General features: G+C 27.5%; 1 protein-coding gene across 1 annotated transcript; it reads right to left on the reverse strand.

The window, feature by feature from the left end:
* Positions 1 to 1625: 1625 nt before the first annotated feature.
* Positions 1626 to 16165, reverse strand: LOC145832332 (dynein heavy chain domain-containing protein 1-like). The gene is made up of 21 exons (XM_082939649.1): positions 16063 to 16165; positions 15801 to 15897; positions 15301 to 15443; positions 14896 to 15003; positions 12484 to 12598; positions 12045 to 12297; positions 10563 to 10747; positions 9321 to 9414; positions 8841 to 9013; positions 8551 to 8665; positions 7679 to 7870; positions 5482 to 5673; positions 4908 to 5157; positions 4580 to 4722; positions 4066 to 4158; positions 3346 to 3557; positions 2777 to 3020; positions 2402 to 2536; positions 1986 to 2198; positions 1681 to 1782; positions 1626 to 1631 (listed from the first exon to the last, which is right to left on the reverse strand). The coding sequence occupies exons 1-21, from the start codon at positions 16082 to 16084 to the stop codon at positions 1626 to 1628; spliced, it is 3087 nt and encodes a 1028-aa protein (XP_082795775.1). The 5' UTR covers positions 16085 to 16165.
* Positions 16166 to 16572: the final 407 nt, after the last annotated feature.

Below are 16572 nucleotides of genomic sequence, written 5' to 3' on the forward strand. Positions count from 1 at the left end.
CATGACAACTAAAATTCAACAATTCAAACTCCGACAACTAAAATTCTCTAAAGTATTTTGATGGTGTTATGATATTAACATTTCATTTTCTTATTTTAAAGCGGATGTTGTAAACTGTTTTACGCAGATTTCGTGACGTGCTTCCAGTATTGAAAAAACAAAAACATTTTTTATTGTTAGGAGTTACATTTGTTTCAGTGCTTATAAAACGGAATTTTACTTGCATTTACTCGCAGTCGCAGTTTCGGCAGAGCATTCGGCAGTTATTAGTGTGCTTTAAGTTTAGATGCATTTTAAACACGTTAGATTTAAGAACTAATGTTTTCATGTGTGTTGAACTTTAGTTCTCGTATAGAGTGATGTAATTGTATCTTTGTGTTATTTAGTTTATGTAAATAAAATATAAGTGTTGTTTTGATTGTTGTACTAATCTACTTTACTAATCCATATTACCCCTTAATAACATATTTGTAACGGGATAATGGGATCATATCTTCAAAAGTGGTAACGGTTCAAAATTGCACGAAGGGTCAATTTTGCACGAAGATAAATTTGCAAGGGGGGACAAATTGCACGGATGGTCATTTTTGCAGGAGAGTAAAAAAAACAGAAAAATAAACAAATAAAAATAAATTAATAAAAATACAAAAAGAAAAGAAAAAGTTATCGATCGAGGGTAAGGGTTAGGAGTAACAGTAATAGTAAAAAAAAAATAACTCAACCCGTGCAAAATTGTCTGCTCGTGCAAAAGTATCTTCGTGAAATTTTTTCCGCTGGTGCAAGTTTATCTTCGTGCAAAATTGACCCTTCCTGCAATTTTGACCCGTTACCACTTGTGATCTTTTTTTTTTCAATAATTATTAAAACTTGATATGTCGGAATTTTAATTATCAAAATTTGAATTGACGCGCACCCATACTGTATATGCTTATAACTGTTTGTAAAGAATTTTTAAATCATAAACTAAGTTGAAGTTTTGAGTGCTCACGATATGAATCTAAATTATAAACTAACAAAATTAAATTGTGTCTAACGATATTATAAAGCTATTCTAAAAATATTATGCATTAATTTAGGATTGTCAGCTGTTGCATTAGCGATGTTTAAATAAACTTAAATGTATAATTTTATCACTTTTTTTTTGAAAAAAGGGCTTTTTTAAATTGAGAATAGTCCTAAGCTATGCACTTGTAAGTTAAAATAATTTCATATGAGAATGTTCATTAAACTTTTTTATGGTATAAGAATTTATTAAAGTTTTAGAAAAAAAACTGTTTGGATAAGATTTTGAACCCTATAACCAAATTCAGTTGTTACTGTTACTCTGTTGAAGAACATTGATAGGTTTTAATTCAATATTCTTACTTATTACCGAGTAGTAAATAAAGAAAAATGAGTACCACAGTGCTGACATTTTAGTCAAAACTATTTCTCTATCATTCTCTGAATTTTACTGGGACTATTATATCAGTATTAATTTTTTTTGGATTTATTTGTAGTTTATAAACTTACAAACGTAAACTTAGTTTTTATTTATTGTGAATTTAGTAACCAAGTATTCTAATTGCGTGAAACTATCTTTAATATTTAAGCGGAACTTACAACCACAACAGCCAGGATGTCTCTTAAATCTGTTTCATTCATCTCATTTCCGCTATTGAAAACTTTCGACAGAAGGACAAGCAAAAAGTTGCAAAGTCTGCCATCTAGCGGAGACATCATCATCTGAATACTTTGGATGAACGTCTTGGTCAGCTGCTCGATCATTTCATACTTTTGTGACTGAAACAAAAAAAAAGTAAAAAAAAGTTTACTAAATAAAGCTAAGGTGCTGTCTAAAGTAAATATCGATAAATAAAATCGAAATCTACAAATGAATAAAAGTCAAGGCTTGGGAGCTGATAACTTTAGCCACCCTACAGTTTTCATTAAATGAAGAGAATCAATATAGACTACTTGTTAGTTTATTTTAAATAATTAAAAACCTTGATTTGGGTGCTATCGAAGTGAGTGGCGGTTGAGAACTCGTTGTACCATTTTGAGCGCTCAGCAAAGAACTTTCGAAGGCATTTGCAATACATGCTGATGAACTTGCTGGCTGTGATCGTTTTCAGCACCGAATGAATGGGACAGGCGACTCGAAGCGACAAGAAAACTGTTTTGCCGTGTTGTGAGATTTCTTTAAGTTCCTCCTTGCGCTTTAAATTGTAAGAAAAAGGTTAACTTTTAAGTGTAATAAATAATATCATTGTCAAAAGTATAAAAACCTGCTATTGTTTTGTATAATTAATTGTATTTAGTATACTAGCATTTTAACTTATTGGTAATAAAAAACAACTTTTTACTACTAAAAAGTTTGTATATAAATACACTCGTCACTATTTTTCAATAATAAACTAACAATTCTTAAATCAGCGTGGAGTTGCTGTGTTTCAGATATTTGCTTTTTAATTTGATCCATGTCGTTTGAACATTTTTCAACCAGTTTCGTCAAGTCATCATCGTCTATGAAGCTTTTAGCGTAGTTTTGCGTCACCTAAAACATAACATATGTGTATTTAAGAACAATAAATAGTTTTAAAACACATATTGTTTAATAACTTCATTTCAGTGTTATAGTCACAAAACTTAAGATTTATTAAACTAAAATAAGGTTGTTTAAAAACTTTTTAAAGTTTACTCAGTAAAACACAGAAATAAGAATAAACTTTTTTATATGTTTATCAGAAAAACAAGACAGGCGTCAAATATATACCGTTAAAAACAAATTACTTACTTTACCAAGCAAATCGTCTTTTGTTTCAGCGAGCTTGTTCAGCAAAAACATTTTGTCGCTTTCAAGAATTTTTCTCTGCGGCTCGAACTGCGGCCAGCGCAAAAACAAAACTTCCGAGTCGAGCTGCTGCTCCAACGCGTTGAAGCAGATGGCCAAGCTGGACACAGTAGTCAGATGTAGCGGGAAGTCTCTCCTGTCGTGGCGCGATGTCATCTCTAGACTGTGGTTGGTCGTTATAAAAAGCCTGCAATTGTGTTGAAATTAGTTTCTGACTTAAATTTTTAAAGCGCTGAAAACTATGTGAAAATAAAATTTCAATTTTTTTAAACCCAGTATTTCAACAGTTCAATTTTTTATTGTTGAAAACAATTTTGTGTCAGGGGACCAATAAAATTTAACTAACAAATTTATAAGCTCAGCATAACTTTTTTCTACTTTTACTAAAACTGAAGTGCTGTTTAAAGCTTATTTTTAAAACAATGATAAAAAAGTAAAACAATTATAATTATACAAAAAAGCTTTTAGTAGTAAACAGTATTTAAATACTTGCTTGTTATGGAGATTTTTACCTGAAATCAGCATGTTTGTGATCTTTGCTGCTGCATGCATCTCTGATGATCTTCTTCACTAAACTTCTTCTTCGCTCCGCATCTGTGATCAGCAGACAAGCTCCATGTTTCTTGGCGCTAGCTATGATCAGTAAAATGTCCTTGTTGGTCACTTTAAATTTCCACAGTTCGTTTAGCGGTTTGAACAACTTTATAAGCTCACTATTCTCAGCCTTTGTTTGGGTACATCAAGTTTAGTAATTTAATTAAGGTTAAAAACAATTTTTAAAACAGTATATTGAAAGTTGTTACAGTAATATTTATTTCAATTTCGTAACTTACAGGCACAAAACTTATCTCTTGTTATTTATTACTTATGATCTATATTTAACAAAAGACAGCTATCATAAATATACTTTGTAATCAAACTGTTAGATTAATTTTGAAGACAGACTTTAAATTAAAATCGCAGCTTAATAAAATACATTTAAAATAGTAGTTTTTTGATATCAGTAATTTAGAAATTATTTTTGGCGATACCTTACAAAATATAGGTATTTACAAATAACTTAAGACTTACTATTATCCCTTTTTAGAAAAACAAAAACTATAACTATACATCAAATTAGTTACAATTTGTATGCTAATTACTTAAACAGCAAAGTTGTTTTAAATAAGTTTTTAGAATATTAAAAAACAATAAAAGCTATATGAAATTTTAGTAAACTAAAATATACTAACTTGACATCCTTCGGATTTTGTAGGTCTCACAATATTTTCAGAAACCCTTTTCTCAACACTGACTACATTTGGGGTGCTTTGCGATTCCCTCAACTGAATATTGGTAAGTTTGTATATAATATTTTCCCGAGTAACAAGTTCACTTTGTTTTTCAACAAATAGAGTTTACAGTATTTTAGTACTTTGTAAAACTTAGATCATTAAGTTAAAAGGTCATATACTTATACTATAATCAAAAGTGTTACAGAACTAGCTAAAATATATAACCACAACTTTCTACAATTACGAAAATTAATCCAAACAAAATTTAAAAAATAAAAATTTCTTACCAATACCTAAAAAAGGTGATAATGCATCAATAACTTAAAACCAAAGTACCAAATTAAAAATAGCTTGAATTGTGCATAGATTAAAAAACAGCATACATTATGTTACAACTTCGCACCAATTTTTTATTGAGTGTTTAAGTGTAACCAAAAGAAACAGTTATTGTACATTAGTATTGTTTTATCACCTTGTGAGCTTTTTTTATTAGATCGTCAAACTGCATAGCTGAAGAAATAGTGGCTGCAAACTTAATTTTTTTTTTCTTCTTGTAAAAACGTTGTTCAATGTTAATGTATTTCTTTAGCATAGTCTTACGTTCTGCGTGTGCTTCTGTAAAAGTAATAAAATATGAGCAATATAAGTTGGAAAGTAAGTTAATTTACCCTGTTTTAATACACTAGAAAACTAAGTTATTTAAAATACAAAAAAAAACTAAATAATTGAAAATCATAATTTTTAAAACATACTTAAATAGTAAACTGTTTAAAATGACACTTGAAATAAAATTCAAAAACCTTTCTCTTTGCTCTTCTCAACTTCCCTGTCCTTCATCATCATACTGAAGATGTGATCCAGCCACTTGGGGGCGCGTTCGTCGGGATCGAACAAAAATTGGGGCGCGGCGCTTGGTTGGTAGGTGGCTAACGCGTGGATGCGGAGGGCGTCGTAACGCGACTTGTGGTCGGCAGTCGTGATGTCGCACATCAGCTTCCGCTGCTCCCCCGCGCTCGACAGAATGTCCACCAATGAAAAGTTTTCTCGAGTCTGTGTTTAGTTCACATTAATATTGCAGTGTCGTTATAAACAGTGTTAACTTTTCTTGATAAATTTTGTTGACTAATTTGCTTTATAAACTTTATTAATTTGTTAATAAATTTACATTACTTTTGGTAAACTAAACTATAACATCGTAAACGGAAACTATAAGTTCCCTTCAAGGATTTATCTACAATTTGCACAAATTATAAAATAGCTTCTTAAATTTTGTTAAATAAAAATATTTTAACTGACATAGTATTTAAAGAAGTTTACTCTAAAGATTTATGTACATATTTTTGAAATTTTCGACCAATTACACATAAAACGTACTCGAACAAACACTTTGTTTGTGTTTAGCGCCAAATTATCAAGTGAAGTGCTTGATGAACCCAACAGAGATGTTCTTTTTGTCTTAAACAATGGTTCAATATCTAAAGCAATTTCATCTGCGAACGACCTGATCTTCTCCAACTGCGGATTGTCCCCAACTTCAATCGTGTCACATTCTTTGTTGTACCTACCCTACGATTTAAAAATACTCAGTAACTAGATAGTATTACAATTAAGGCCATAGCGGGGGGGGGGGGGTCCAACATTTTTTTTTACAAAAATAAACTTCGGCTTTTATATGAAAGCTTTAAGTACAAACTACAAGCCAGTTTTTATAGAATTCAAAAACGTCATTTAACTTTTGAGATATTTAATTTTTTGTAAAAACATTCCAATATAAACGTATGGACCGCAAATATTTTGGGGTCAATTTTCTTGGAAATTTTAAAATTCATTAAAAATCTATCTCCTCCTTCATTTTTCAAGCAATCTTCTTCAAATTTTCAGGAAACATTCCTTATAAGAAAAGGTAAAAACGTTAATTTAGAATTTTAATAACTTTAAAATATTAAAATTTTATTACAAAAAAAAAAAAAGGTGTTATTTTTTTCAAAAAAAAAATATTTTTACTAAAAAATTTTTAAATTCCAAAGTAACGTTTTTTTGTTATTGTATAAAGACTAGACTGTTAAAGTTTGAAGAAAATTGCTTGAAAAATGTAGGAGGAGATAGATTTTAATTGAAATAGTCTTTTTTCGCTGTTTTAGTTTTCCCTTTCCATAGGGAACCTATTATGCGGCCCGACTTTGACTGGTCATATCTCAAAAAATAATTCCAAATTTTTAAAACGATAAAAAGCATCTTGAAGCTTAGAAATAACTCTATAAAATAAGATCAACTTGTAAAAAACATGGTTTACCTCCCCCTATGTCCTTAAAAAGCTTAATTAAAAATGTATACACAAAGATAACTTAGTCTAAGATGGTAGCAAAATTAATTTGATAAATGTGCTGTACTGTTAGTTATTTCAGTAAATATTATAAGAAGTAATTTATAATTAATATATATATATATACATATATAAATTATATTTATTTATATATAACAATATATTTAGATTTTAAAGACTAATTATAATAAATAAAGTACTGTTATTTTAAATGAATTTAAAAATTTTAATATAAATATTTATATGTATATATAGATCATCTAGGCTAGCATAAGGAGCTGTCAATAACTTTTTTTTACTATAAATATATTCTAAAATATAGTTTAGCAACTAATTTATAACATTTACGTTCAACAGGATTGCCCCTGGTTTTTGATAAATTTATTCCATGTGTTTTAAATTACACGCTTTTTGGTTTATTTTTAGTTTAAAGTTAATGTTTAGGTTAAAAATTGTGTTAAGTAGTTGTTGACAACTTTGAAAAGATACTGTAAAGCTAATTTAAATGTGTTTTTTTATAAAAAAATTTCAATGATGACAAAAAAATTCTATTGATATGATAGATTTTTCATGTCAAATCGAAATTTTACTATTAACATGTATAAGTTGTTTGAAATTTAAAGTTTTTTTGTAATTTTCGTTCAAAACTCCTGGTTTTTCCAGGTTTTTTTTTCAAAGTTTCTCAAATTCCAGGTTTTTTAGCCTTAATTGTAAAATTCCAGGTTTTCCAGGATTCCAGGTTTTGTGCCAAGGATAATTGTAATTCGTGCAAAATTAATTCTTGGTTTTAAATTGTCATCGTGAAATTTTGTTCCCTCCTGCAAATTTGTCTTCGTGCAATTTTGTGCCCTAGTGCAATTTTATCTTCGTGCAATTTAGTAACCTCGTGCAATTTTGACCCGTTTCCAGAGAAAAATACTAAAGTTGATACAACTGCGAAAATCACTGCATAGTTTTTTCTTAACTATTAAAGTTACTATTTTATTTAAAAAAAATAATAACTAAACAAATAACAGTATATCTTTATTTACGTTAGCGTGCAAGTGACTACAATATCAGAAATCCTATCTGTAAAATTCCTTAAAAACTTTTCGTTTACAACAGTCTTAAAAGATTTTATTTAATCAGTACAAAATGTAGCTACAAAAAAAGCTTTAAAGTATTACAAACATTAATAAACACATGCATGAAGTTATTTTACACTGTTATTAAAACTCGCTTATTGATTTAATACTTGAAAATAGTTACATGTTTGCAAACTGTGGTCCAGTAGCGGATAGAATCGCTACAATGGTCATCAGTCATGCAGCCCTGGTATATGGAGCATGCAGCAGTCAGTAAGGCGTCCCCGTAACATGTTTGGCAATTTACCTGTGCTTGTTTGCATGTAACCAGCCAATCGTCAATGTGGTGACCCATACTTTCCTCCAACTCATTTGCCTGTTTACAAGCAATAATATATTACCATTTAAAATGAACTACTGCTTCAAAACTACATTCACTGTGTTTTAGCTAAATACAATAATACAGTTAGGACACCAAGACAGTGGTTCTCAAAAATCTAAAGAATTGCGTACATAAAATTAGTGAGGAAAAAATATGTGCAAACAAGAAAACTTAGTAGTCGTTCTAATAACAAACTAGTGTTATGTTTTTCAATAGTTTTATTTAATAATATATTAATAAACTACTAAAAATTAGAATAATAAAAACATAGTTATAAACTACTAAAAACAAACTAAGTTGTATAAAACTCATTTTAAGCAAACAATTTAAATTTATGTGCTCAGTAAAACAATTTCTATGAACACTACTGTGCAGTGTGCACAAGTACAAACTTTCAGATAGACTGCACTAAGTTATGTATACATTAAAGTAATTACTAAACTATCACTTTTTGTATACCTGTTTACTTATTGACTATTGATGTAACTAAATTCTAAATACGGTTATAGGAACAAATTAGACAAATTTCACAAAGTTCTTTTTTCTACAATTGTCTATAAAGCATTTAAATTAACAAATGTGTAGGAAATAGATTAGTGTTTTTCTCTTATGTAGCATTTAAAATAGAACTCTATATATTTTCTAATAAACATAACTTTAAACTAAGAACATACTTTTTTAAGCTTTTTTAAAACTTCTTCTGTTTTTACGTCAAGTTGTTTACGTTGAAATATTGCACGCTTGTGAGCTTGTGTAGCCGTATCAAGAAAATGTTTTGTTTTAGAATATCTTCAAGAGTATAAATAAACAATTTAAGAAAAGTTATATTTAAAATCATAACTTACTTTTGTTAGTAGTATTAATTTATTTTATGTACTAAAAGTTACTTAAATAAACTTTCTTATACTTAAAAACACTTTAAAAAAATTCAAACGAAAAGTATTTAGATAGAAAAACAAACAACCTTACGCGTTTTTCTCCATATGATTTATACATACTGTCCAGTTCTTTTTCATAATTTTTTACCATATCAATTTTGGGCTGGAGAAATCTGTGTGATTTCGCATACTGAAAAACAGCGTGAATCCACCTACATAGTTCAGCCCCTGCCTTACTACTTTTTCTTATATGATCCGGCTAAACAATAAAAAAAAACTTTTATTATCAAATCTCAGATCAAAATAGAGTAGATATTTACTAAATTTTAAACTAAGGTAACCTAAATATTAAAGAATTTAGTAAAAGTTAAATTTTATAACCACAAAGTTAAAAAGTTCAACACTTTATCATATGACATTAAAACTTTTATCGTGAAATAAAAAAGGTTAAAATTGTACCTTTAATAAGCAAATATTTTTTTTTAGAAAAAAATAGATGAATTGTACAAAATTTAAAGTTAGGATAAAAAAATACACTATTAAAAGAATACGAACTTAAAACAAACCGTAAATGTAGGCTGTTTAATGTAACCACTCAAGTACTCATAAACAGAGTTTGACATGTGGTCTTTGTCATAGAACTCCAACTGCGTAAAGATTCTGTTTTTCACATAAAATTAATTTACTTAAAATTACTCTGAACTTATTTGCTTTTGCTTTATATTTTTCTTTTTTTTTTAAATTACCAGCACAAACAACACAAACAGAAGATAAAAGAAAGTGATCGAAAACTCTTAAAGTATTTGTAATCTTTGATTTATTAGTAATTTTTCCAAATTACTGAAACTTTTAGAATTTTTTTAAGTATCGTTTTTGGTTTAAATTATAATTTATAAAGTGAAATTTGTATATGCAATAATTTTTGATATTTTTTTTTGTGCAGCCGACTTGATTTAATTTACTTAGTTTTGAAATTAAGCCGTTCCAGTTACTAATATTCTTAATTTTAATCAAACTCTAAATCAGGGTTTCCTAAAATGGGCGACATCGTCCCCAATAACTAATAAGTAAGCAAAAAACAAACTAAATAAAAAGGGGTAATATTTTTTTTAATTTCAGCCAAACTGGCAATTACGAAAATGAGTTTGGTAAACTTTAGTGTAAATTCAAATATGTTGTTTTACTAATAAAATTCCTTTTTCATAGTGTTTTTAATGTTTGAAAAAGACTAATGAAAGGTTGAAACAACCTTGTGTTTAAACTGATATTCAAAAATAAAATTATTCCACCAAACTCATATTTTTAGTACTTTTCAGATTATTTAAGGTTTTTTTAACTATCACCACCAAAAAAAAACTGTAACTAATATTAAATATAGATTTCAACTTAGTAGTATTAATTTAAATCACAGAACCATTTTAATCACGCCTAGTAGCTATTGTAAAAATTCAAGCTATAATCTATTTAAAAGTTAAATTGTATTTAACATTGATTAATAAATTGTAATTATTAACAAAATATTAAGTTTTAGTTTTGAGGTAAATAAAAATAAATTTTGTTTATAGCTTATTTTTTGTAATCTTTATTTCGACTGATTAATAAATTTAGTTGCTCAACATTGTTTGTATAACATACATAGCTTACAGTAAGTTGGATTTAATTCAAACTATATGTGAAAAATTAACTTTTCATTTATAGTAAATTAGAAAAATAAAAAACTTACAAACTGAAAGTAGAAGGTTAGTGGACTTTTTAAGCGTATACAACTAAATATTTTTGTAAGAAAACAGTTATTTTAGAATACCCACCCTTCTTTTAAAATAAGGTTTCTACCAGACTCCCAGCATATTGGCTTCACTTCAAACATTCTGCACAAACACTCAATGACTTTTACAGTTCCAATGGGTGGCGATTGGTACCGCTTGATCTCCAACAAGTCCGTGTAACTGAGATGCCTCAAAGCTTCCACGGCCATGTCAAACAACGGTTGCGTCTGATGATGCGGCGCACAGGTTAATATTTATACTTTGAAAGCTGATTGATATAAAAGCGAGCAATTTTTGAAAATAATGTTTAAAGATGGAAGAAAGTTTTTAGCATAGAACTGTTTTAAGTTTTGATTTAGTACTAGAAATATACTAAGTTATAAGTGTTAGCAGTAACAGTTTTTTCTTTAATTTTACTCTTTATACAAAGTTTTTAGGTTTTTGTACCATATAGTAAAGATGCTATTCAACTATTTATTTATGACCGGTTTCGGTGAAAAAAACATCTGAACTTGTGAAACATCCTTGTCAGATTATTTTCTCACAAAACCGGTCATAAATAAAATAGTTAATTAACACGTTTATAACTATCTAAACAAGCACTTTACACAGTAAATTGCGCAATATTTTATAGTTAACACAAATAATTATACAGATTTATATCATAATAAATATTTAAGGGAATCTTAAACAGAAAATGAAAAGCTAAAAATGGTTTTTACTTAAATATAGTCTAGTCTATTTTGTAATAGTAGTAAAATTTAAAACAATTTCATCTTTATAATTTCGTTCAAAACAAACTTCTTTATTTATTGGAACAAAGATTAAAAAATGCTTTTTTCTTTCGTCTTTTTTTTCACAAAATAAAAACGCTTTTATAACTAAAATCTTTAAATTTAATAGTTTTCTCTATATAGATTAATAATAAATTTATAAAAATAATAAAACTAAACTTATCAAATAGAGAGTTTTTAATTTTATTTCTTTTGTATATTACTTTAATATTTTTTTCAAATGTAGTTAAAATAGAAAGTTAAACTACATTGTAGTTTACTAATTATGAAATGTTTAAAGAAATTACTAAAAAAAAATTAAAGCTAATTTACTTAATACAGGTTTCCATAGATTTTTTGTAAATCAATCCAGGTTTTAAAATATTTGTCTATATTTTGAATAAAATCAAACTCAAGTTTAAAAGACTGTCTTCAGTAGTATAACAACATTGAAAAAATACTATCAAGCTACTTTAAATGTGTTTTTTAATCTTTATGATAGATTTTTCGTATCTAATAGAAATTTTTTTACTCTATATGTAAAAATAGTTGTTTTTTAAAATAGTAAAAAAATATTTTAAGTGACTTTTATTTAAAATTCTAGGTTTTACTTGGTTTATTTTCTAAATTTCTCGAGTTCTAGGATTTTTTTTTTTTTTTCTTAAATTATCAAATTCCAGGTCTTTTTAGGAGTCCAAGCTTTTTGGCAACCCTGTTTTTTATATATAAATAACTTATCAAAAAATTTCACCTCGTCGGCCGCTTTAACTGACATTCTTTTTGTTTGCGTCAGTTTTTCTTCGAGCTCATTGATAGCTATCTTTTCTAAATTGCAGTCGTTTTTGGCCTCTTTGTACTCAGAAGTAGCTCTTCCAAGCGTGTGTTTCCACTCTTCCTCTAACTTAATCGCTTGCTGATGTTGCGGAACGAGAAAGTCACGTTGCTTGACGAAATCAGAAATTTCGTTTTTCAACAGACGAACCCGGGTGACTACTTTGTCAAACCTTGAAGTAGGTAAATCGAAAATTATATAAAAGCTTAATTTTTTTAGGTAACGCAAAATTTTATTTTTAACAACTATAAGCATTGTTATAATACAGGTGCTGTGCAAAACTAATTAAAAACATTCTGTATATAGCATTTTATATAAATGTGCTACTACTTTTTTAGACTTTGAAAGCACTTTTAACCTGTTCAGTACTTCTTGAGATTTTTCGTAGATTCTACAGGCTATTCCACTAATCATACCAGCCATTTTTAAAAAAGATAAAGGACCAATTATATCTTCTGAATTTGACAACGACTCTTAAAAAAAAAATTTCTAAATTCATTTTTATTAATTCATTGTTAAAAGCATTGAATTAATCGAAGTACCTAAATTATATGTTTATTAAAGTAGTTATAGTATTTGACAACTATATTTTTAATAAACTAAGTTTTTTTTTGAACTTAGAGAATTTTTTTAATCAAGGTTTAGTTATTTAAAAAAAAGTTTTTCTAACAAAATCATGAGCTTAAAGGATAAAAATCTAACAAAATTATTTTATTGTCGAATGGAAACCTACTTTGTTTTACAAAACTTAGTAGTACAATAATTATTTGTAAAGACTTTACGTATAGCTTCACGTATATGATCAACAAAAACATCGGCGAAAGTCTACAGAGCCTAAGCCTGGATTTTCGTATGCCGTGAGACAAGCTCAAGTTTAACAAAGGCTTGATCATATTAATTCGATCATTCACATATATGACATATAAAATATACTGTAATCGTACGTATAAATAAGCTCTACTGGCTACAACTCCCACTCACTTCCTTTCTTAAAGGGCATACGGGGGGTAAACACCTTTTTTTGAATTTTTATCTTATTTTATATAGTTTTTACTAAGCTACAAAATGCTTTTTACGGATTAAAAAAGTTCAAAAAATTTTTTGAGATATAGTCGGTCATAGTCGGAGGTAACAATAGGTTCCTTATGGGGGGGGGGGCGCAAACTAAAACGGCAAAAATAGACTATTTCACTGAAAATCTATCTTCTCCTACATTTCTTGAGATAACCACCTCAAACTTTCAGGAAATTTTCCTTGATATATTTTTAAAAGTTCTGTCGGAATGAATTTAAAAAAAAAATTATATAAAAAATTAAGAAAAAAACAATTTAAAAATTAGTTATTTGCCGTTTTAGTTTGCGCCTCCCATAAGGATCCTATTGTTGCCTCCGACTTTGACCGACTATATCTCAAAAATTATTTTGAATTTTAAAATCTGTAAAAAGCGTCTTGTAGCTTAGTAAAAACTAAATAAATAAGATCAAATTTCAAAAAAAAGGTGTTAACCCCCCTATGCCCTTAACTACTTTTTTTTAATAAAGGTTCATACTAATAATGTGTTTTATTGGTATACTATCAAAATCCACCCAAATTTTTTTTCTTTGTTTATTCATTTTATACATTTTTTGCATTTTTTATATTCATTTTTTTATTTATAATTCACTATTACTGTTACCCCTAACCCTTACCCTCGATCGGTAAGCACTTCTCGAATTTGACTGGGTGGATTTTGATCGCGTGTGGATTTTGAACGTGTCCTGTTTTACTAACGAAAACTTCCTTATTAGATATTTATTTAGTGAAACTTAACTAATACTTTTAGTACTATATTTGTATCTAAATTTTATTTTTGATGAGCAAGATTTTGAAAAATCCGAGCTGCTCAAAATCTCGAAAATCTTGATGCAAAAATAGATACAGATGCTTGCTACTTACTATTCACTCATATTTATTTAAATTTTTGATATTTTTCGAAAAAGCAATAGTAAATTTTGATGATAAAATTATAGATCGTAAATAAATAGTTCTAAAAGTACTTTAGTCTTGTTATTTCAATAATAAAACACGATAAAAACTAAATCAATTCTATACATTTATCATTGAGATAAGAATGACCTAAGTTAGATCTCTTTACTAATTTTTTTTTTAAAGTTCACCGAAAATACTTGTATACTTGCTGTTTCGAAGATTAGTAAATAAAAACAGAAGTACACAAGGTTCTACAAAGTTAGTAATCCTAAAATTAACAAAAAATATAAATCAGAACAATAGAAAGGTTAAAAATATTGGTATATAATTAAAATAAATGATTTATGCTTAAAAAAATATTCCTTTTTCTGTGAAAAAGCTTGTAAGTTCACTAAAATAAAATAACTTTTTGAATAAGTAATACCAACAAACGTGAGTTTCATATTATATAGTATTTTAGTGATTATCGCTACAGTAGAAGTCACAAAAACCACTTGATGTACTTATAAGTATGAGTACTCTACTATAATAATTAAAGTTCAGAGTATTAAAAAGCTTCAATTTTTTAAGAGTATACAAATTTTTTTTAAGAGTACTCTATAAAAAAAGCTAAATACAACTTTAATGGTTGGTAGATTTTGACTAGATGTAGATATTCAAAGATAATAAGAAATTTAAGATCTAATCGTTAAAATTTATGACAGTATAATGATAACTCCTAAAATCATCTTAAAAATTATTTAAATAATTACTTAGAAAAAACAATCTAAAGCAGCAATCTACAATGATAAAAAAAACTAACTTTTAGTTCTTTTAGCGGAGTCTATATGAATGTGTGCCATTACATGTGAAATGTTTTCAATTTGGTCAGTTAGTAGCTGAGGGTCTACTAAGTTACTAGGTTGAATTCCTTAATAATCATTATTAATTTTTTGAGTTATCTTTTAAAAAATAATTTTAGACTTATGAATAAATATATCAGTATACTTTACTTATCATAATTTATTATTTAGTACTTATTTTATTATTTTTCACCCACAGTAGTAAAACTATATTTTAAGCAGTACTTAAAATGATGAAAATAATTACTATACTATTATTTTGTTTTAAAGCAAATAAAAAAAAGCAATGTTTTTATAAAAACAACTTATGCATTAACTGATAATTATAATATAATACTGCAAAGAAGACAACTAAGTTTATCTACCTGATTTCTCTGGATCAATGCTATCGTTTTTGTATGCTTCAACTTGACATTTAAAGAAATTTTCAGCAATTTGTTTCCAGTGCGAATGAGGCCACGATCGATAAAAATCTATCAGAAGACTACTACAAAACAGCTGAGGTAAACTGAAAAATTAAATGTTAAGTATACTTATTGGTTTTTAGTTTCTTAGCTTTTTTTTCCTTTATTCCCTTATAATAATTCATAATTTAACTTTAAATTAAAATACTCTGATGCAAGTATCTAAACATGTTTGTAGTTAGTTAAAATAAAACAAAATATTATTAGTATTTCAGTAAATTGAAATTTCAAGATGTATGAAAATCAAATAACAATATAACTTTTTATGTTCTTATTTAACTTTATTTAATAATTGTATTTGTTAAAAAAAACTAAAATTTATGTTCTGTCATTTTATATGTAAATAATTTAAAAAATTGACAACTAAAATGGTTTGAATATGCAATTAAGTTTAAACTAACTGCTTAAGGCGATCAGTAAAGTTAAGAACTCGTCTATGATTATCAAAATTAAGAAAGTAGCCATCCTTTTCTTCTACGACTGACAACTCATCTGTATCTATAATCCATAAAAATAATTACATTTTTTTTGCTTATGCTATAAAAACACTTAAGTACACATTTTTGAGCTTTCCACTTAAAATTTTAATTTAAAGCAACCTTTACAAGTAACGTAATAACTATATTAAAAAAACTTCTAAATTTAATTTCTAAACGGCGATACCTTTCCAAGTAGGGCAATCCATCAAAATTACAATACAAAGATTTTTTTTAACACGAGACAGAAAAGTTTCAATAAATTCATTAATTTTGTGATATGGTACTTGTCTGGTTTTCTGTCCTGCTGGATGTTTATTAAAGAAGTTTGAGTTTTCAATTACAAGTTCTGTAAGCTCTTCATGGTTAAATAAATCCGTGTAGTAACCTGTAAAATAAAGTTATTCAAAAGCAGATAAAACCTGCTTGCAAAAGCTTACACTACAAAAGTTCATACACCAACTAAACTGCAAAATATATTTATCAACTAGCTCTTACCATTAACCATAATCGATTCTAATACCTGAAGATAATGTAAGTTTTTATTACATTCTTCTGATAAAAGCAATATGACTTTACTTTCGTTTAAACCAGCCTCTGTATGAGCGTTTTTAAGTGTTCTGTTCAAAAAGTAAATATTGTATTGCAAACCATATAACAAATAACAATTAAAAAAATAAAAAACTGACTCCGTTAA

This window comes from Thalia democratica, chromosome 3 (genome assembly GCF_965202585.1).
Source record: "Thalia democratica chromosome 3, ktThaDemo2.hap1.1, whole genome shotgun sequence".
Classification (NCBI taxonomy): Eukaryota; Metazoa; Chordata; class Thaliacea; order Salpida; family Salpidae; genus Thalia; species Thalia democratica.